General features: G+C 39.5%; 1 protein-coding gene across 2 annotated transcripts in view; it reads left to right on the top strand.

Annotated features, from left to right (window-relative positions):
- Positions 1–23058, top strand: part of LOC117769814 (zeta-sarcoglycan) — a 317874-nt gene that overhangs the window by 247096 nt on the left and 47720 nt on the right. For both annotated transcript variants that reach the window (XM_034598967.1, XM_034598960.1), the window contains exon 4: positions 6309–6396. In XM_034598967.1, the coding sequence (XP_034454858.1) occupies positions 6309–6396 (88 nt within the window). The remainder of the gene's footprint in view (positions 1–6308; positions 6397–23058) is intronic.

Genomic DNA, 23058 nt, shown 5'->3' with positions numbered 1-23058 from the left:
GCCAAAACTCTTGCTCTCAAGTGGAAAAAGGTATTTTAATGTGCATGAAATTTGGCACAGCAGTCTCCTGTGCTAACACTGCAGTCCTGTAGGACCCCTGAGGTACAAGTGCAACCTCAGCTCATACTTTTGTAAACTGCAATATGGATTCCAAGGCTTCAACAACTCTGAGCTCTGCAGCCAGCAAGGATGAGCCACCTCTTTATCAGCCAGGTTATAAGACTGTACCACGGCCTTCAGCAGCAGCCAGTTTGAGCAAATGTAGTTGCTAAGACATATTAAGTAACTACTATAACAATTTTTAGAGGAACTGTTATACTTGTAACAGTTAAAATAAGGAAATATTAGACATTTTGATTATTTAATATTAATTGTTTTGTTTTAATCTGTGAAATTGTGCTTTTCTTTGCATTATTTAAATGTTCAGATCCACAGAACTCAATTCCGGATGATTTGGAAAAGAAACTATAAATAGACTTGATATTCAACAACCCAGTCAAGCAGGACCGTGAGCGGTGTTTAATGTTTCTAACAAGCCACACACAGTGATCTGACACGACTCGTCTGGCTCAGTCTCATCTCAGCTGTCACTTTCAGATTTAAATGGATTACACTGATCTCAAAACTGTTGACACAAGTCCCGTACAGGACATTGATGACATCCTAAATAGATGATAAGGCCCCTGAATGCACATGAGGACACTTGAACATATTAAATCCAAGCATCCTGAGAGGAAAGCTCAGGACCAACACTGATTTATTTCCTCTTGTTATATGGCCGTCGGGACCAAAAACAACAAATTAGCATTGCACAACAACAAACACATCACTAATGTAATAGTCCATACTAAGTAGCTGACTTAAAGTCGAAAGAGGAGCGGAGGGATACAGCAGACTTTTTCTCACTGTTTGATTGGTATTCTGTTTAAGCTTTGACTATTTATACTACTATCCACGTGTCCTTACCATTTAAATTATACAACTTCTGAGTCAAGACAGTTTAATTTATATAGTGCCAAATCATAACAGTTATATCAAGGCACATTTAGAGCAGGTCTAGACAGTAATACTTATCAGTACCTGCCTGTCTCAGCTCCCCCACACTTTAACTCGCTCCCCACTCTGTCTTGATGTCTCACCGTTGTTCACAGCAACTTCTTTGTAACAGTTAATAAGATCACAATCTTAATTTGAGATTCATTCAAATAATCTTGGGATCATCTTTAAGGAGTGCCTTGTTTAAATGTCAGTCTGTCTACCAGATCACCATATTTTATACAAGTCTGATTCCTTTATCAAAGTTTAGCATTACGGGGGTATTAATTATAGATTATACATGTTTGCAGGGGATGAAAAACAGTTAAGGAGTGGGTGGAGACCAAATACAGAGCAAACTCTGTGGGAACTGGGAGCTAACAAAGGCCAGAAAAATGCAAACTTTGTTCTATAACTGCTGCAGATGTGAACACAAGCAGGTTTACCATATCAACTTAACTCCAAGTGGAGTAAAAATCATTTATCAATCACAAATCACTTTAATTATACTGACAACAGCAGCAAAAAGGAAAATGTGTTCAGGTGCCTTAGAGAAAGTGTTGGGACTTTTGGTTTATTATATCGTATTTAAAAATCTACTTTTCGGTGCTTGCAGCCATACACCCATAATTATAAATACTGACATATTGTGCTGAGTTCAGTCTGACCTGCAAAAATCTGACTCGACCCTAGAGTCAGACTGAGAGGTGGGCGGACAAGTGGACTGGCAAAGAGATGGTGTCTTTTTGGAAAGTCAGAGAGATGGGAAGAGAATATGTCCGATGAGAGAAAGGATAGCTGAAAGCTTTTTATTAGATTGACAACTAAAAGTATTTCTTGCTAAGCTCACGTCCATAACCTTTTAGATGGAGATATGGACAGCTGGCCAGTGAAATGGGCAATTACAGTGAAACAGTCAGGAGAGATAAAAGCTGTTATTAGGCTGATGGCAAAGAATGAATCAACCAAATGTATCTTGCATGAGGGTTGAGTAAACGGCTGTTGAGACGTTTACTGTATGGAGTGAGTGAGTCAGGCCCTAAGAGACAGAGAGGAGACCTGAAAGTTTTTATTAGAGTGATGACTAAACACAAATAAACAATCACATCGGTTATGTACCTTGAGCCCCGACCTGTTTCCACAGACAGTCAGACAGACGGCCAGTTAGTGAGACAGACAGTGAGACGGCGGAGCTGTTATTATCTGTGCCGGTGGCTGGAGGCTCTGGTGATGATCCACCAGTCCACAGATGATAATTATTACCTGAGTAATTACAATGACTACCTCGGGCTGGAGGTTGTGTGCCTGTATTTCTAATCAAAGCTAAATTAAAACTATTAACTGAATGAATGGCACTGTGGTGTATGTTGTGTCAGCTCAGAGGAGAGAGCATGATGTCTCTGCCTTTGGAGTATTTAGTCCTGTCTCTGTGCACATTTCACATGATGAGGAGAGATTTATGAGCGTGACGATAAACACAAAAGCCAGAGGGGCAATGCAGAGAGCGGGTGAGGGAGATTAACTGGGAAGTGAATTGAATGTAAAGGAAATATCACAAATGATGAATGGCGCATGTTAGGAAACAGGTCAAGGTTTTTTATTACAGACACCCACACAACCTATCATGACCAGAACCTCTAGCCCCGTTTTCTAACCCCTTAACATCGGAGTACGTCGGCCATATTGTTAGTGGTAACCTCTTTTTTCTGACCCCAAAAAATGAAGGATGTGCTCCATTATTTACACACTAAAACACATGCACTGACCAAAGTTACTATAAAAAGCAATCAGGCTAAGAAACAGAACAAAGTGAAATGTGGTGTATCCATCTCTGCCAAACAAACAGACCCCCCCCCCCCCTACACTTTAGGTGTGATTGTATCTCCTCTCTTTTAATCAGATGTAATATGAATCCAAAATATGCAAACAAGTGATTTAGGTGTAACTTGGGAAAGAAAAGACAAATCAGACGGATCAAATATACTGTAGTCCAAAATTTATCTTCAGAGTTTGATTGTGACGATGGAGATGCCAGATCTAATCAAACAGGTGCTGGTCCCAATAGAAGTTGCCAGATCCTTTTCTGGCAGGATCCGGTACAAATTAAGGTCTGATTAATATCCTCCAGGAAAGATATTCCCCAACCGTGCTCTGTTTCATCACATTTCACCACCTGCTCGATGCAAGCCTGATTTTTACACAGCTTTTTCAGTATGGCCATTTAGAACAACCATGACACTTTGCACATCGTCCAAACTATAAGGTTTTGAGCATACCTTTGCTTGTCATCTAATCTAATCTGATCTAGTCAGAATAAAAGGTTTTGATTATATTGTTAATATAGTATTGAATGCAGTTGCTTCTTGTTATTCCATCAAGCATAAATTGTCACTTTTTAATTTCTGGTTTTAAATGTAGGACTGTATATTCTGCCTGTGGCTGGCTTTCAGTAGATTTGAATTATGGACTTCTGTGCATTGAACATAGGCTAATTGATGTAGAAATATGTGACATGTTGCAATAAGGTCTGTAGTATCCTTTGATATTATTTAATAAGCACGCTCATGCAGAATCATTGTATGTGATGATGGTCTGACATGGACTCATCTGTAATTATTGTGAGGCTCCTGTAAATTGGCTACAGCAAGAAACACTGGCAGTGGTTATTAGAGTGCAGCTGTAGTCACATTGTCTGGATTTTTAACGAAATAGCAATAAACAAGGCACCCGGTCATAACTCTACTTACTTCAAGCAGAGTTTTGAGTTTTAACATTAAACATTTTTTTACAGATGAATGATGTATGCATCACCTAATGAATTAAGATCCAAGCAATGCAACGATTATCATTCTGCAGAGAGAAAACCTGTTTCGCCATAACTCCGAGAGCACATCAAGACCCACATCAAACTAACGTTGAAATGAGAGAACATCAAACCCCCCTTCAAACATCGTGCAGATATCCCTGAAGATCAGAGCTTTAGAGAATTAAAGACTTTCATGGAGAGAAACGAACCTTCAATGTCAGAGAAAACTGACTGAATCACGTCCTTACACAGTATATGGAGGGAACCTATTGTCAGATTGATTTCAACGCCTTGCTCAACATGTTTGTGCAGCATTTATAGTCAAACAAACACATGGAATTTGACTGAATTCAGAGGAAAAAATCCTCCTGGTTGTTAATATGAAGCTAATGTCAATGGCCTATTCCTCAGACCGCCCAGCACAGCACCTGCACTCTGCCTGTCGACTGACGCAAAGCAATGCGTCACCAAAGCTCTCCACCTCACCTTGTTTTCCTATATCCGAGTGGAGCCTGCTCACTTTGGAGACTTTGGTGTGTGTGTGTGCAGACTCGTGTGCCAAGCGTTTACAAACACAGGTTCTGTTCATTTATGTGGTGATGACGTCCTGCTAATTTTGAAAACATCATGTTATTTTAGTGAAAACAGGGTAATCGATGGTATGAAGTGTGATTAATGATAGCCACTGGTAGGATCAACAATTTCCTCATTAAGTCATTATTGTTACCTGCACATATGTTTCACACAAGCACCACTAGTCAGATTGTTTATCTTCAATCAACTGCTTTACAAATAGACATTAGCAGCTGTTTAATATGCAGCAATTATTTACTGCCTTTTTTTCCATGTATTTGCATATGAAGGCTTAATCAAATAAGACTTCCCATCCACGGCCACTCCTCTAAATGTCAGAGTCTTGCACTAAGTGAATGGGATCAGGCCTGTTCATGCACACCGTCCACTGAGGTGGAATGATTCAAAGCACATTACATCTGTCATGCTTTACAAAGCGCCCATCGCTTTAAACAGAGTGGAAAGATAATACAGTGAAGCCTATCACACGCCCCGTTGAAAATAATTAATCCAGCATACAAGTGTTAGGAAACAGATGAGGGAGGTAACACAATAAACTGTGTGCGGCGTTTACGTGTTGTTAGGCAAATTTGTTACCTGACTCTGTTTGAGTGGGCAGTGTGTGTCTGTGCACGTGCGCATGGGCGTGTGTGAACTTGCACCTGAGCACGTTGAAAAAAAATATTGTGTTCACATTTAGAATATGATTGGTGTGCGCTTTTTTGTTTGTGTGTTTTCTATGTGGATTTGTCCCTCACGCTTGTGCAGTGATCTGTGTTTGTGTTTGTGATCAGACTGTCCGGGGAGACCCTGGACTCTCCAAAATAGAGCACAGACAGGTGTGACATATTCGAAATTTGGTCTCGACTCGCGTAAGCAGGCCACAGAACAATGAATAACCACCCATAACAAATGGCAAAAGAGAGAGAGAGAGATAGAGAGAGCAAGAGAGGGAGACTGAGAGTGAGAGTGAGGGGGAAGAAAAAAAGATTTTTTTTCCATTGCAACAGAACAGCGACTTTCCAATTTTAACACAGTTCTCATTTTGAGATTCAGCCTGGAATGCAGCAAGATATTAATTTGGGAAAATCAACAGAGAAATTGGGTCACATGTACGCTATTCATTTCACGCCGCCAAAACAAATAAGCAATTTGAGAGAAAGAGAGGGAAGTGAAGGGAAAGAAAATGAATGAGAAAATAATGTAAGTGCAGCAATGTAATGAAAGAGGGAAGATGACCAGGAGGAAAAGTGTAAGAATGTGAAGAGGGAGGTTTTACCGGCTGATGCACACTGAGCGGAAGATGAAGGCGAGAGGGAGAGAGGGAGAGGAAGAAAGACAGTGAAACGTTAGATTGAGTTTGGAACTTAATGAAAATGGAGGACAGGGGGGGGTTCATTGCAACGCACATCCACTGAATGTAAACAAATGTGGCCGGCGTTCATCTCAATCAGACGTTAAACATGAGAGCAGAGGTCAGGGTCATTGTTGCATTTGGCTCATTTAGGCTGAAAATAATTGGCTCTTTTGTAGACGTACAGACACACACAGAAAAAATTGAAAACAAGGAAACACTCACAGACAGGATGCTGCTTTGAATAGATCATGCAAATTAGATGCAGAGTATATCAGACTAGCGGAAGAGAGGGAGTCAAGTGTGAAGGTTGATGCAGGCTAAGGCAGTATTGGTTATACAGGTTAATGCAACACTGATTGCTGCTCAGATAGGTGAGGGCAGGAGTTCCAGGGGAGAGATAGAAGTCAAACAGCACATGTGTGAATCTGGAAACCGGTGGTGTAGAAGTATACGCAGATATGTTAATGAGTGTATGAGAATATTCTACTCAATTGGCTGTTGTAATAATCATCTTTCTCCTCCCTCCTCTCTCTTTAGGACAGTCCGTTGATCCTTCAGTCAGACAGAAATGTGACCGTCAACGCTAGAAACGATCAGGGACAACTGACTGGTCAGCTAATCGTGGGTAAGACACACACACACAACACACACAAACACACACACACACACACACACACAGACACACACACAGCATTGCCCACATGTACACATGGTAAACATCTTCTGCTGAAGCAACCCCCAAACCAGATCATTTGTATAAGACAGTCAGCTTTATATTGCTTTGCTTGTGCTTCAATGCATGGATTCATTTTACCTCCGTCTGTTTACCAAACTATATGCTATCTGTTTCCATTAGTGTATCTCACTGAGGCTGACAGCCGTGCCGTTGGCTAAACTAAACCATTTCTCCAAGCTGTTATTGGATTAGTGATGGCTCAGTGACAATACTGAGAGGGACACATGACTTAGAGGATATGACTTGTTCTGTTCAAAACCCACAGAAAGGTTAAGTAGTAAGTCTTATTCATAAGTAATGCTTGGTGTGCAGTATATTTTTTAAGAATGAATCAGATCTGTTAAACTCTCTTCCTCTTACTGTCGTTCCACTTTATCCAAACAATGTGATTGTGAATAATAACTATTTCAGTCATTGAGAAGGAAATGGTTGGCCTGTGGTTACAGTGTGGAGGTGAAAATCAGTCGGGATTGTTGAGCTGATTATCACACGACTTTCAAACTGTAGAGTCCCTGAAGAATGTACTTCAATCAAAGTCTAATTATAATGGCATCTCAGTTTTATCAGTCTTAAGGAAAAAAGTTTCAGCTTTTTTTTCTTATGTCAGATAGGGAAGCTTAAAGTTTTCAAAGGCTTTAGGGCTGGTAGCATTGACACCTATAACTATGTTGTTGTCAGAACTCCTGTGGCTCAGGAGGGAGAGTGTAATGACTGTCAGCTTTGCCAAGGGACAGACACAGTGGTAAACAGATGGGTAAATGGAACATAAACAGTTAACAATAATTGAAATGCACACGTTAAGCAGCTGTCAATGCAATACTCTTCTGAGTACACAGTTTTACTCATGTTAAAACCATCAGAAATAGTAAATACTGTTGTCCACTAATCAGAAGATCAAATCTTTAATCCTTGACCCTTTGCATGTCAGAGTGAATAGGGGAATTATACCTGTAGTGTTAAGCACTTTGTGTGATCATTAGGACTGGAAAAGTTAAATTGACCATTTAACAATGAACACCAACTCATCAACAAGTGGTAACATTCAGTAAACTCAGTTTGTTGATATGAAGAGAAACTGGATAATGCAGGTAATCAGAATAAAACAGTAAAAATGTGCATATAAATGCTCTGATGAGGAAGAGAACAAGACCTAAAATGGTACCATGAGGTACAACAGATCCCAATGGAGAATTCTGCATTGTTTTATTTGTTTTCGAATGAATTTCAACATTCATACAATTGCACAAAGGGTTCTTGAATGACTGCAGCAATGAAAGCACTGAACCTTGGACAACAGCGTGGTAAAGGAGACCTATGATCAATTGCAGCCTCATTGAGACAGAGATGTACGAGTAAAGGCAAAAGGCCTTAGTCAAGAGCAACTAAACTATAATTTGTCACTCAAGTTGGCTCTGGTTTTTGAAAATGTAGCCTTTATGAATTACAAACAAGTGTACCAGTATAATATGGAAGAATGGAAAGATTGATCAGCTCTAACTCAGTGGGTGAAGTGATAGTGGAGGGGTTATTATGTTCGCTGGTGTAATTTTCCTCAGACAATTTCTGAAAACGCAGGTAGACAGTAAAAATTAGGGACCTAACAGAACTACATCCGCAATGTGTGCAATGTTTCACAAAGCTGAAAAACACAAACACCATGCTCAGTTATAGGGCAATTAAGGATTTGGATTTAAATGACATAATTAGAAAATAAGAGGCTTACTGTCTTTATAACCGACAAACTGAGGATGTACTGTTTGTACTTGGAGTGGATCAGTGGAGTAGGTGCCTTTCAGTGACCCAATTTGAAGAGAGAAGGTTGGTTGTGACAGAGGTGACAAAGCAGGTTGGATAAAACATGGTTGTGAACTTTAATATTTTTAATATTTTTTATTCTTGCCATTGCATAATTTAAGTCGCCAACGGTCTCCACTATAAAAACCCTGTGAACACTTGAACAAAGTGAAAACCCAAAGCTCTCTTAGGTCACATTGAGGTCATAGTATTAGCCATCCTGAAATTTAATCAAGTAAACTAATTCTCGTCAAATTAAAGGTCACTGTGGCCTTTGCACATGCTTTTCTACATAAGTCAACATTGTGTTCCTTATTAAGACAAAATACACTTAACAGAGTTGATAAAAATCCTTTAATGTCTTCACTACATATGTTATACGTGTCTCGACAGACATGGGTGTAAACTACTGACCAGCTGGCGTAGGCATACAACCATGATGGAGCAAATCTAGTTATTACTGATGTATTTGTCATATCGGTTAACCTTCAACCATATATGGAAAACATGCTTGAATTGATCTTCATGGGCTTCCGTCATAAAACTTTCAAAAGAGTTTTCTAGAAATGACAGTATTATACTGTGGACTTGACTTCATACAGTTACACGGTGATGTCAGAATTCAGGAAGTCGCACATTTAGAAGTTCATTGCTGAGCAGCGTTTACAGATGACAGGTGAGGTGAATGGTGTTTTCAGGCAGGAGGCTCATCTCCGCTGCTGGTTTGACGTGAATGCAGCATATAGACGTTCATCTCCTGGAGGCTGGCCAGGCAATTCCAGTGTCTTTCTATGCACACACTATATTTTCCTCTCCAACCCTTTGACGGTTTGAAATCCCTGACAGCTCACCTCCTGCTGTTAAAACTCCCTAAAGCCGCTTTTCTCATGGAGAAAAAGCACCTTAATGCTTATGTGTGTCTGAGTGAGTGTCTGTCTGCCCTGCCTATCTTGGAGTCAGCAGAATCTGTTTAATAACTAGATGGCCAGACAGCCTACTGCAGCCAGCTTAGTCAGGGGCTAGTGCAGGATGGCAAGAAGGGAAAGAAAGTGTGTTCTAACCCATACAGTTAGACACACAGAGGCGTGTAGGAGTCACTGTACTTTCACAGAAATTCTTGATTCTCTTGCTGATGCTATCTTTGTCACACACTCACATTTACACACACCTACACTGCAGCCACAACTTTTTGCTAAGATTCCCCAGACATGGGGAAACTTGACAAGCCAGTAGGAGTTCCATCAATAACTACTTTGTGACACACACGCACACACACACACACACACATACAGAGACACACATTCACACACTTAAGACCTCAACGGCTGGCTGATGGGATGGAATGGGAGAGAATGAATCCCCCGGGGAGCTTCTTATATTGGGTTTCGGAAATCCCTTGGTCTCCTCCTGCAGGTGCCTCCTGTTACCTCTGTGCTGACTCAGCTACACATTTACCACACACACACAGACACACGCACACAGAATGACGCACTTCTCTCTCTTTAGTTCCTTGCGATATTCAAAAATCCAGAAAGTTAGACAGTTATTACTTCTCACCAGATGCTTGCCACATCGAACGCAGGAAGGTTCCACCTCAGTAAGCCCCTTATTAGTATTCTACACTGAAACAGGCCAGAGGAACAGCTCGCTCCAGCATGTACAAGAGGTACAGGAGCGTCACGGTCAGTGGTATGGAAAGGTGAAGTGGCCACAATCGTTTAGAGTAGTACATTACTAGAATACCAGGATAGTGGAGTGACACCTCTGTATCTATCACGTGCTAATTTGGTGGGCAGAGAAATTATGGAGGAAGGTGAGACAGACCTTAGTGTTCAGGTTAAATCACTGCTTCTGCAACAAAAATAACTGTGAAGGCATTGCATTTAGGTTTTTTTGTGAAGTCAGGATAATTGATCAATTTAAATTATCAGACATAGGTCGCCATAATATCAGCTCACAGGGAACCTTGGCCCTTTTTGCTAGCACCATGATTTCTTTATCTACACGTCAGGATCTAGAGGTAACTCATGATTAATGAATTTTTAATACTTTGATACTTTCAACATTGTAACCTGGCCAGTCTGTGGATCATACAAAAGGACACCTTGCCACACAGACAGGCTATATCCATGGTAATAATACACTTTAATTTTAAAATGATATTTCAATAAGAAAACTACCTCTGTCCACACAGGTGTTACAGCTCCAGAGTATTTTCTGTCTATACTAACACACCTGAAAATGCGAATTGCGTGACATTTTACTTACACTGGGCATTTGCGTGCTGGTGTAAACAGGAAGCAGACTATCTAGTCTACAGCCTGTTGCTTACGATTGAGAAACAACAATATTGAGGAGGGAGTTCTTCTCTTGGAATGACAATGAGGTGGAACTGTGACTGATTGTAAGTATTGACAACGGTTTGCCTTCACCATTGTTAGTTGAGTAGTGAGTGATGAGAGCCAATCAAGAGGCGAATGTGGGAGACTGTGTTGCTGTTTACAAACGTCTCCCTTTCAACGCAGCCAAAGAGTAAGTGTAAGCGTCTCCGTTTTAGGTGCTCGAAAACGTACACAACTGCAGTTCAGTAATTAGTTTTTAACCTTAAACATCGTTCTGCGGATGTAGCCTTAGAAACACACACACACACACATCGACACTCTTCTGTCTCGTGGGGCTGGGAGGGCCCGTCCTTTAAGAGAGAGGGTCTGAGTACATGCGTTGGCCTTGGGCTTCTCATCTCAGTTTTATTTCTCTCTCCCCCTCTGCTTCTTCCATCCCTCCATCACATCTCCTCCTCACCATCCTTTCCATTGCTGTCGGCTCGTTAATGTGAGGGAGAACCTGTCATCTTTGTCTTCTGAATGGCCAACCATAAAGATGATGAGTGAACTTGGAGTTTTGAAGCCCTACCCTTTCACCCACCTTGGTGATGATTTCCTGGCTTTGGAGGCAGTGCAGTTTTGTCTAAACTGAAATCGCTGAAAGACAACACTGCATGCAGTGGACTTATCATCATGAAAGGTCGTGCTTCCTAGGTTTTTTTGGATTGGAAATAAAAAAAGATAAAAACTGTGAAACACGATAAGAATATAAGAAATAACTTTTGGATTAAGTTAAATTTTCTTCTTTCATCCCTCTATTCCTTTTTCTATCCCTGACATCTATTGTACCAATGTGTCTTGGCCTTACAAATAATCTTGAAAATCACCAGGTAACAATTACCTAAAAATTATAAACAACAATTAAGATTTTGTTTTTGCTCTCTTCACTGAAAGTCAAAGCAATACATACTGTGTATTAGGAACCCAATTTAAGTGGGTTGCTTTTACACAGTATTTACTATTTCTGATGGTCTTAACATGAGTAAAACTGTGTACTAAGAATACCACAAGAGTATTGCATTGACAGCTGCTTAAAGTGTCCATCTCAATCATTGTTAACTGTTCTATGTTCCATTTACCCATCTGTTTACCACTGTGTCTGTCTCTTGGCAAAGCTGACAGTCATTACAGTGTGTGAGTGTGTGTTGATGTTCTGGTTGTCTTATCGACTTTTCATTTTTCTAAGTGCTGATAATGAATGCTGTTTCTCCCCAAGCAGGTGAGGTATTTGTAGCACTCATCACCTGTTTGTGTGTGTGTGTGTGTGTGTGTGTGTGTGTGTGTGTGTGTGTGTGTGTGTGTTTGTGTGTGTGACACTGTACTTTGGATAGTTAGGGGGACATTCACACCTGCCATTAAAACAGCCCTCCTAACTTTAAAAGTGACTTTCAACGCTCAAACCTTTCCTCATCATTCAACACACATACCTATCTGTCTTTCTCTTGCCCTCTTCCTCCTCTTTCCTCCTTGCCCCCTCTTCCTCGTCCCGTCTTTCTCTATTCTGTTGTCAGTTTTACCTTTCCCTCCCCCTTTTTTTAATCATGCAAGGACCTCATCTCTTATTAAACCAATGAATTCCTCGCTAACCTTGTTACCTTTTCCTAAAGTTGGGCTTACATTTATCACTTCATTATCTTTATCTTCTCACACTAATTATGTTCCCTTTTATCCAAGCGGAATCACTCACTTCGTTTCTCTGGCGTTCAGCTGATGAAGCTCAAAAAGTGGATTATCAGAGCAGCAAAGTTAAGGGAAAGAAAGGCAAAGGCAATAATGAGTAATAGATGGTTCAGGATTGGTCAGGTGAATTTTCCAAAAAGTCAAAACCTGTCTTCGGTTGTTGCATTCAAGACTTTTTTTACTTGTGGAAATGTGTTGTTGTTGTTGCCATAGAAATATGAAAATTCCGTCATATCCTCGCCCATTCTCGGAAGCATGGCATCATTGTAGCAGCTGAACAGAATGTTGGCTAAAGCAGTTTTTTGGTGATTAGCGTGCATAGTGCGTACTTGCAAAGCCTTGCATACAATTCAGTTGTTCCATTACACACAGTCCAATTATGAATCTTCATCTTTGCAAATCCCCCTCTGAGAAACAAATGATGTACATAACAATCACATTTTGCACTGATCACATTTTCATCCATTGTGAGATCTTTCTGGCTCGATTTGGCTGAAAAACACAGAGATACTTAGTAGTCTGATTCTCCGCGTCTCCCCCTCATCCAATCAGCAAAGTTCAGACAGCAAGTCTTCCTTATTTTATGCTGCTGCTCTATGATCAAATCAGTGGTTTTAATGAGGCAATTAAAAATACATAGAGCTGAGCATTAACAAACTGGAATACACTTAGGGGGCCATGGAGGACTCAATAAAGGCACAGATTTACTGCCATTGTTGTCATTTATCTTTATGATTGCACTTTAATTGGACAAAGGCTAATTGTCTGCATACTGTTTTGGCTGCAAGACGGCAAATATTGTTTCCATCATTTGTTCACATGTGTGAGTATGTGTTGCCCAAAGCAATGGATTTAATGGTCCGTATGAAGTCATTCGTCCGCACCAGTGAGCAATTCATACCGCACGCTGGTGGCTGGATAAAATAATTAAATGACAGATATGTATACTAGGCTACTTCAAGCGTGGGACCACTATTCTTGCCTCTAGTTTTGCAGGGGATAATCAATAAAGAATGTTTGGAATAGGTTTAGAATCCATTCATTATAAAAAGGTTTAGACATCCCATTATTGTATTTTAAGAAAGCAGCTTAGTAATCAAATCCATCATCCATCAGGTCCATCATTTTTCATACACTATACGCTCTGTTCCTTGACCATCATATCTATTTTCACACAGACATATCTCACAATGTAGTGCAAGTAGAATATAGTAGATTCACTAAATATAAACTTACAAAAGCTTTAATGTTTGATCTTTCATTAGATACTTTCTGAGGTGTATTAATTGATTTTCTTTTCCAGTCTTTTTTTTCTTTCTGAAATGCCAATGAAGCTCTTTTATTCAACTCTGAATATAAAACAGACTTGGCTCAATAAAACAATAAAAATGTGACGCTATGTTCACTGAAACACATATTTCTATTTTATGTTCCCACAGATTACATCCATCAAATGTTTGGTCTATCACTGAGCATTTAGATGGCAAACTTTGATTCTAATGCAGTGTACAGTATACTGTATATAATGTGTATATTAGCTGTACAACCCTGAACAATATCCAATATAATACAACATCTGTCTTTATTGAAAAGCCATTTTAAATATCTGAAAATATTTGAGGGTGACATTATTCCAATAACAACTCAGTTGCCATCTGTGTTTTTGCAAGGATAGCAAAAAAGCATTCCTATAGGAAGTGAGAAAGGTTGTTGACACTGTTTCTGCATCTAATCTTTAAATCCACATCATTCAGCCAGTTCTTGTTTCAACGGCCCTCAGGGGCCAATCAAAAAGGTGCGTGATTTTATATTAAATGTAAATGCATGTAATTGTCCCAACAACAAAAAAGTTTTCTGTGGGACTTTTTTCTGAACTGTCTGAGTCAAAGACATGAATAATAGAAAGTGCCCCATGGTAAAAAAAAAAAACTGCCACAGGGTCAGAAAACTGACTATTTCTTTAGACATGTTTTGAGAGCAAAGATTTATAATGTGCATTTTCAATAAAAGGATAGAATACCCAAGCTCCCTCCTAGACTCACTCACTACTACATCCCCTTAGGCACTTTTGCCATGTTGATTTACATTTTATGCACCAGGCTGATACTGTTATCCAGGGAGACTATCAATAGCTGCAAATAGTGGAATATGTTAACATTTATGCATTTTTGTAATCGTAAGTAGCAGAGTGAAAGAAAGAGGGCAAGGAACCTTCATGGAGTAAGCAAAGTCAGGCATTGTGCAGTCCCCTCAAACTATTGGAAGAATAAGGCAAACTCCTCCCTTTTAGGCCAACTCTTTCAGCTTTTATTACCTGGTATTAATATTTGTATCTGTTAAACAACTTACTACTTGGCACCTTTTGTTTGAACCTTCATATTTTTCAAATGATCAAGAGTACTGTGACTGACAGGTGTTTCCAGCTGCCCATGTGTTGCCTTTAGAGTCAATGTTTGAACATGAAATAAGTGTGAATGTCTAGTCTTGGTTTTATCTTTGGGTTTTCCATCTGTGAAGGCTGAATGTATTGTTTGTGATAAACCCACAAAAACACAAGAGAGCTATCTATGGGAGAAAAGCAAGCAATTCCGAGGCAGAGAAAAGAAGCTAAACTGAGTCATTGTGCAAACATTGGGTATAGCCAATACAACAATTTGGGATGTACTGAAAAAAAAGAAGAAAATACTTGTGTGCTCAGCAACAGACATCAAAAAGTCTGGCCAAGGAACAACAGCAGTTGATGACAGAAACGTAATGAGAAATGTGAAGAAAACCCCAGAAACCACAGTCAGTGACATCAGCACCAACCTCCACAGTGCAGAAGTGATGGCATCACTCCACCATTATAGAGACAACTTTGAGAACAGAACTATAGAGACCACAACACAGGATGAAATCCACTCATCTGCAGTAAGAATCTGAGGACAGAGTGGGATTTGCAAAGAAGGAGACAAAACTTCTGGATCAAAGTTTTATGGACTGACAAGACCAACACTAACTTTGGCTAAAGTGATGGAAAGACCAAATTGTGATCATGATCCAGAACATACAATATGTGAAGCAGAGTGGAGGTGGAGTCAAGGCTGCATCTGGAAAAATGGGGTACATACAAAAGATGCTATGTCAGGAAATAAAAGCTGGAATTCCTAACTACTTTCCTGTAGTATTCATCTTTTGATGTTAAACCTAAAGGTCTTCTTTGCACAACAAAAGAATTGGCCTTGCTGCTTCAACCGTTTTGAAGGGAGCTGTATAAACTATGCAGAAACCATTTAATGTGAGCATTATGCTGCCGAAAAGTCGGCACTGCAGGCACTCTATTGCAAATATAAAAGGTTTATTCATTGCAAATATAAAAGGTCAATTAATGAAATGTTGCAGTTAAGGCCCACTGACTCATATTTATATACACGATTATTATCTCCGTGACTTCAGGAAGTTAGTGTAATTTCATCCGAGGCATGTAAGAGAATAGAAAGCCTTGAAGATCAGACATACCTTAGGCCACAAGTTCCTAAACGTTTCCAAAAAACAACTTCAGATTGTCTAATGTACATGTGGATAGGGGACTTTACTTTACTTGATTCCGGATGTCTTGTTACGTAGTCACGTAACATGAACTAAGATGATATGATCTGGGACTGGGGTTTGACGAGAGCTCTGAGAGGCACAAAGGCCGACTAGGAAAGTGAGCAGGGAATGTACTTTCTTCTACTGAGTTGTCACTCTGATCCCATGGAGAGCCGTGCTGCTCCGTAATTGACATGTCATAATGCGCACCACTCTGCCTGCAAACTTAAAAAAGTGTCAGCCTCGAGACTGTTTCCATTTATTTACCTATTTATTTCTTTGCTGTTGTTGTCAATAATGAAAGACAATGGCGACAAGCGGCAGCTGTGGTTCAGAAAATACAGTGGGTCATCCTCTTAAAGGGAGAGTGGTTTTGTCCCAATGTCCCCCATTTCCATATGTTAAAGTGTCCTTGGCCAAGATACTGAACCCCAAATTGCACTTGACAGTTGTACCAGCGATTGTGTGTGTCAGTGGATGAATGGCAAACTGTACTGTGAATAACTTTGAGTGAGCATCAAGACTAGAAAAGCACTAAATATAAATACAGACCATTTACCATTTTAAGCGTTTCAGCTCATTTTTGACATTATTTATGCATTTCTTTCAATATTTACTGTATTTATATTGTGACTAACCACCTTATCACATAAGCAGTGGACACACCAGTTATGTTTGTTGATGCAGGATTGTTTTTGACTTACGTTACCATGAAATAATCCTTTGTTGGGTTTGTTTTAGGCTAAGCTTCCCCTTTAGTGAGGCTGGTTGACATTGTGATGTTGCAGTCTAATGCAACGCGATCTTCTGGGTGCCACTCACTGCATAACTACAGCTCATATCAAATGTATCCATCTGATACAGGCTGCAGTCATTTCCCATACAGAGCTCAGAGCTTCACCAGGCTTTAGTGCAGTGATTACACAGTATTAACAGTAGCCAACACATGAGCTTTTAAATGCACTGCAAAAATAAATCTTCTTGCTCGAGGCGATTCATAGATTTAAAACCCAAGATGTCAATTCTAAGGTGAGCAATGCCTAAAACCAAAGCCCCATGTAACAGGGGATCCAGCAGCAAGGTCATCATCTGTACTTGTGTTCACTGAAGTCTACTGTGTGTGTACTTAGGTGATCTCCACTGTGCTGCCAGTTGGTTCTGGTTTTCAGTTAGCTTTTAATAGTCTTAACTTTTTTGATTAATTTGAATACAACTTAATCATCATTGTATTGTAGTTTGTTTTAAAATCAGGATAACGTTTCTCCTGGTGTCTGTCACAAGGATATGGTCTGGTCTATATAATAAAGTGGCAGTAAGCGCATTTACATGGACAACAATTTTCCAATAACCTGATTAAGACAATAATCTGAATAAGACGCTGCAATGTAAACACCATTTTCTGTTTTTTCTGGTTACTTTAGCCTGAATAAGGTCATACTCAGAAAAAGTACAAGTCAAATTAAGAAGTGGAGTATTCTAAACTTAGTCATATAATGTAGATGACCTATGTATACATCCTAATCGCAGGATAATGCTGGAGTTATTGCAGCATTTTGCGACATCACCATACGGCAGATACCAGCTGCTTAGTGCTTGATCCTGAGTTGATGGAAAAATAGCTAAAGGTTTTAGCTTTTTTGCAATGAGAAATAAAACAGTCAAAAAGGGAAACAGTAGCCCTGTGCATTGAGCTAATTTCATGTTGGGGAAGTTGTTGATGTGAGTCAATCTTAAGAATGAAATATTCTATTAGCATCCCATGTAAGTATCATAATCATGTATTATTCAGAGTAAGGTCTATAGTCAGATCATTGGTGTCTATGTAAACATAGTCAGTATATCAGTTGTTAGTTTGTATTCTTGGTTTTACAGTAAATACCATTTGAATATGTAGAGCTACGTGACACAGCCGTTTCATCTTCCCTCCATCCCACAGCCCTAACTCCAGAGATCAGGTTGATTAATGTAGGTGACAGATTGTACTCATTTATCTCTGGTTCTGTCTCTTTCTCTCCATCTATACTATATTAATGACTGTAATCAGCTCAAAATAAATAATTTGTGCCCCTCAGTGCATAAATCCCATCCTCCCACTTGTGGCAAATTCAAAAGTTGAATTTTAAAAAAGTATTTTGCAATGCAGTTCCTTCCTTTTGTCCTCAGTGTTCCCCTCTTATCTCTGTCCTAATTTGTCTTTGTTTCTCTCAAGGTGTCTGATAAACACATTGAAGAGATTGAGTGTTCTCTAGCAAAGCAGAGAGGGCCTGTCTCTTTGATTGGTAGAAACACTTCAAATGATGCGGCGGTGGCCCTTTCATTTCCTGCTGTTGCATCATGGTCATGTCGCATGTTGTTTACTTTCAAAGGGTCAAAATTATACAGTTGCCTTCTCTACTCCCTCCCTCGCTCCTCTTTCATTCTGTTGCTGCTCGAACGATGCCGTTACAGATGCTCACTTTTAACTCCAGTCAACTCTAGACGACTCATAACTCGAACTTTATCTGTATGTTTGCAGCGTTTACAGTGGATGAGGGACAGGGTTTGCTGAGTGACTGAGGTTCAGACAAGTTTGAGTGAGTGTGTGTGTGTGTGTGTGTGTTTGTGATCTTCACAAAAGATATAAACACACACAGATAACCTTATTAAAGTTTGTGGGCTTTAGTTAGTGAAGATTTTTGCAGTAGACTATATTATATTTCTGTCCTTCCCCTTTTACTAGCTATATATAACTCGCAATGTTCAATTCAATACATCACCACTCCAACACCTTCCATTAGCCAACAACACTTCCTTAAATATTAATTTCTACAAATGTGTTGAAAAAGAAAAAAATACATTGTCAAATAAAAGAAAGGCCAAATTGCTGTTCAAAGTAAAGAATAAGGAGACAATGTATGCACTTATTCAATGTCATTAAAAGAGACAGAGATAATGCCAGACTCAGCTGAATAGCAGTAACACTCAATCAGATAGGACTCGAGTGACAAAACAATGCCTGCACAGACACTTGGAGGAAGCTGCAGTATGGCTCATCAAGTTATCTCCAGTGTATTAAATGAGTCCCAGGGAGAAGCGTGACAAATACCAGCATTTTGAAAAGGTCATCTTACAGCAAGTAGTAGTGTAATAGGGCTGTTGCTGATGTACAGTTTATACTTTATTTGTCTGCTTTATGTTCACCATGGAGGTACCTTTTAATTTCTATTTTCTTTTTGTGTGTATTGAGTGGGTTGAGGTCTGCACTGCTCAATTATTCCAAAAAAGCTCAGGTGCTTTTAATGTAACCACAGTTTTCAACTCCGACCTCATAGCTTTCTTACCTGTCAATTCAGAAATGTATGAGGCAAAACAGAAAGAGTCTAATTACAGTGAAAATAATAAAGAGTTCATTCTCCATATTTGACATTCGCTCTAACTCCTGCTGATCTCTTGTTCTTGTCTCCTTGCTCGGTACCACAGCGGCTCACATGCTAACGTAGCCAGTCATTTGCCTCATGGGAATGAAGCAATATTATTTCCTAAAATAAGACAGAAACGTTTGATTAAATATTTCTGAACATGTGCTGTGCGTTGCGTAAGGTGGTTTGCACAAATCTCCCCTTAGGAACATTTCTCCTTGCAGAACACACAAAAGCGCCCACTGGGCTTTTGAATATTCATTAAATTTGACATTCTAGACAGGAGGGGAACTGACAAGCATATCAGCCAGACTCACTCAACAGAATGCTCATCTTAATCCACTGATAAGCCGTGCCATGTTTGAATAACGAATCAGGAAGTTAAGAGAGGGAAATCCAGTCAAAGCCAAAATTAATTACCTGACAGAGAAAGTTGTTTTGCGTTGTACCTTAACTGTAAATATGCATTAAAATGACACAATCTTGCTGCTGTGCATGTTGTTGAACGGTCTGATCACTTAAGGAGCTGAACTTGTTTATATCACAACAGCTATTTCCTTGCTCGGGTTCATTGCATTTGTTTGTATCATTAACACACAAACATGTTCATTCAAGTTCAACAGTTTTCATACGTGAATAAGAAACCTTGTTTTTGGTTAGTTTGAAAAGTGTGATTATATGTATATGCAGTTTGTTCTGGTCACTTAAGCCTCCAATGGGAGGCTTGAAGCCATGATAATATGAGAGTTTGCTGCTTGTGCCAAGTTGAATCACATTTCAAAAATATTGTTTGCAAAGTTTCTTTTCAAAAAAAACAAACATAGATTTATTACTGCCTGAAGCCAGTGCCTGGGTTGGCACATTTGGTGTCAGGAGACATTCAGGATTTTAAGACTGTGTCAGAGAGAGAAGTTCCAAGAGCTAATATATTTCCCGCTGTGGTTTTTATTTGTGTTTGTGTGCTTGTATAAATGTTTGGGCACAGACACACCGAGGCTCTTGCACCTGCTGTTTTATCTCTGGGTGCTGTATCTCTGTAGCACAGTTAAACTGGCCAAGGGTAAATTTCAAGCCCAGCACTCAACACATGTTCCTATCCCATTCTAAAAAAACACATACATGTGTACACGTAACGTAAAAAACACTTATTCCCCCATTTTTTCTGCTTTGCAAACCAATGTGTGGATACCTGACCCAACTCCGGTCCATTCCAAATCTTTAAATGATATTTGGTTTCATGTCAGGTTTGGTCATGTTGGCTGGACTAGCTATTCGATTTTATTACACTGCACATGCCTGTAATTGGGGAAAACATCAGGCCATCTTAGTTCGGACACAGAAACAGAATGTCTGTCAGTTTCGGGTCAGACTTGGCTAATTTTCTCTCATACTCGTTTGGTTTCACGCACTAAATTGAGGCCGCAGCTTACACAAAAACATATCTTCATGAACATATCTGAAAACAAAGTCTAAATTTCAACTTGAAAATCAAGCTAAATACTTAATAGATTTCTCTGAAGCTGAACTCGTCCTGTAGTTGTATAGAATTTAATCTAAATTGTAGGAACCATATGCATCGCTGGCCTGTGAATACTCCCCTTCATACAGTATGGGACAAAGTGTGTCCCAGGCACATGTAAATAATTTGATGCCTTGGCACCTTCTGTTATTGGACTTACCCTGTCGGCACATTTAATGACTCCAGTTGTAGAAAGCAGATTCTGCTGAAGCTCCTGCTGAAGAGGCCTGAGGTCCCTCTGACATTATTGACCGTGTATAGCTGTTGAATGGGCCCCTCCTGAAGATCCCAGACTGTACTCCAATTCATAAAAGATGAAAAGTGATTTAGCCAATGGCCAGACCCTGCCAAGCATTAAAAGCAGCCAGAGAAATGTTAAAAACAGCCATAAAACCCACATTTAACCAGCACAAGGATACTAAAGTCTGAGTTATATAACCTCGTATTTTGCTTAAAAGCCTTAATGCTGCATTCAACATATTGCCAGAGTTTTGACCTTCGGGAAACTATAGGGATTTAAATGAGACAAAATATGGTTGACTTTTATCTACATAGCCAAGAGTCAAAAACGGACTAAATCTTGAACTTTTTGTGGCTTGAGAATATGTTGACATATACCTCTCCAAATATAAAGTGTTTGTAGATCTTTACATAGGCAACAAATATTTGTATGAATGTCACATAATGTTTCAGCCACTTCCTGTGATCTCTTATCTATAGGAGTGTGAGAGAAGGATAGTGAGGGAAATAAAGGTGGGTGTTGTGGGGAGACAAATCACAAAGCACATTGAAGCTGGTTGTAATTAAAAATTCATCTTGACCTGTTTGGGAAAATTAACCATGCATGCAGTGTTTACTCGGCCTCGCCACAGTCTACTTTGTACCTATCCCCCACTACTTTCAAAGTGTCTTCTTGCGTCATATCCCTTCATTGCTAGAAGCCCTAATTTAAAGCCTGGAATTAAAAATCCAGGATAGCAAACCCGTATAACTTTATTATGGCCTCAATGCTTTAATGTGCCGTAGTAATAAAAGTAACATGGGCGCTGTTTTAATGTCCTCTCTTCTCTAATTACAGAATACAAACGGGAGGATTCAGAATTCCATTGAAGTACATGAAAAGTTTAATAAAATAGTTCTTTTGTCTTCACACCTTTCAGAACTTTAACTGTTAGAGCAAGAACCTCAACAGGAAAAGTTAATTGAAAGTTGTGATGAAAGAAATGCAGAAATACACGAGTGTCCATCAAGGGGCTGGCGAGGAAAGAGTCTCCGGTGGGTTGGACCTGTGAAGTAAATGCATTTTCCTCCGTCTGAGCATCAAAACTTTGATGTCCTTTTATAATGTCATAGAAATGTGTGTTGTCTCAGTGGATCATTGAAATACTTAATGAGCAGTACAAGGCTGTTTTGGCCAATTGTCCACTGTGCATGTATGTAGACCTCCCTTTCCCACTACTTTTACAATTTTGCAACATTTGAACATTTAAACCTGCAAAGATCTAAACTAAAGCTTATAACAGTTGCATATTCACACATACAATAGAAAGTGTATGTTCTTTTTAGTTTAGGTCTGGTTTGTGTTCAGTGTTTTCTTACAAATGAAGCAAGAGCGAGAGTAAATATTTAGGTCATATAAAGTGAAAAGTAGCACAATATGATTGACTTGTTTTCATGATTGTCATTTCCTTTATCATCAGAGCATCATTAGGAGCCACGCGAGGGAAATAAACTCTGATGACTGAAAGCAGGTCATGCTGTTTATATACTGTATGAATATATTAGTTATCTGCTGGCACATAGAGTCTACGACTAAACAACGTATTATATGCATTATCAGTATCATTAGCAGTGATGATGACAAACAGGCAGATATTGGATGATGACTTTTTTATGGACTGCTGGAGTACACAGAGGATAAGAACACAACTTACTGCAGATTTAACTGTTTTTGACTGGCTGATTGATCGGGCAAAACCCCCACACTCACACACTGATGCATGTCCCAGGGTTACCTAATGATTCACAGGTGTATATACATTGCATTGACATATTGATTATAGCATAGCCTCCTGATCAGAACATTTTTTGAGCTTTTGAATTCATAGTAAAATAACATGTGTACAACACAAAGCACAGTGATTGGTCCATTTGCTTGCAGACCACATTCCACTCAGACCCTCTTCTCAGTCGGTCTCGGTCCAGT

Source organism: Hippoglossus hippoglossus, chromosome 1 (assembly GCF_009819705.1).
Source record: "Hippoglossus hippoglossus isolate fHipHip1 chromosome 1, fHipHip1.pri, whole genome shotgun sequence".
In the NCBI taxonomy this organism is placed as follows: domain Eukaryota; kingdom Metazoa; phylum Chordata; class Actinopteri; order Pleuronectiformes; family Pleuronectidae; genus Hippoglossus; species Hippoglossus hippoglossus.
The sequence above is the reverse complement of the archived record's forward strand: the minus strand, read 5'-3'. Positions and strand labels throughout refer to the sequence as shown.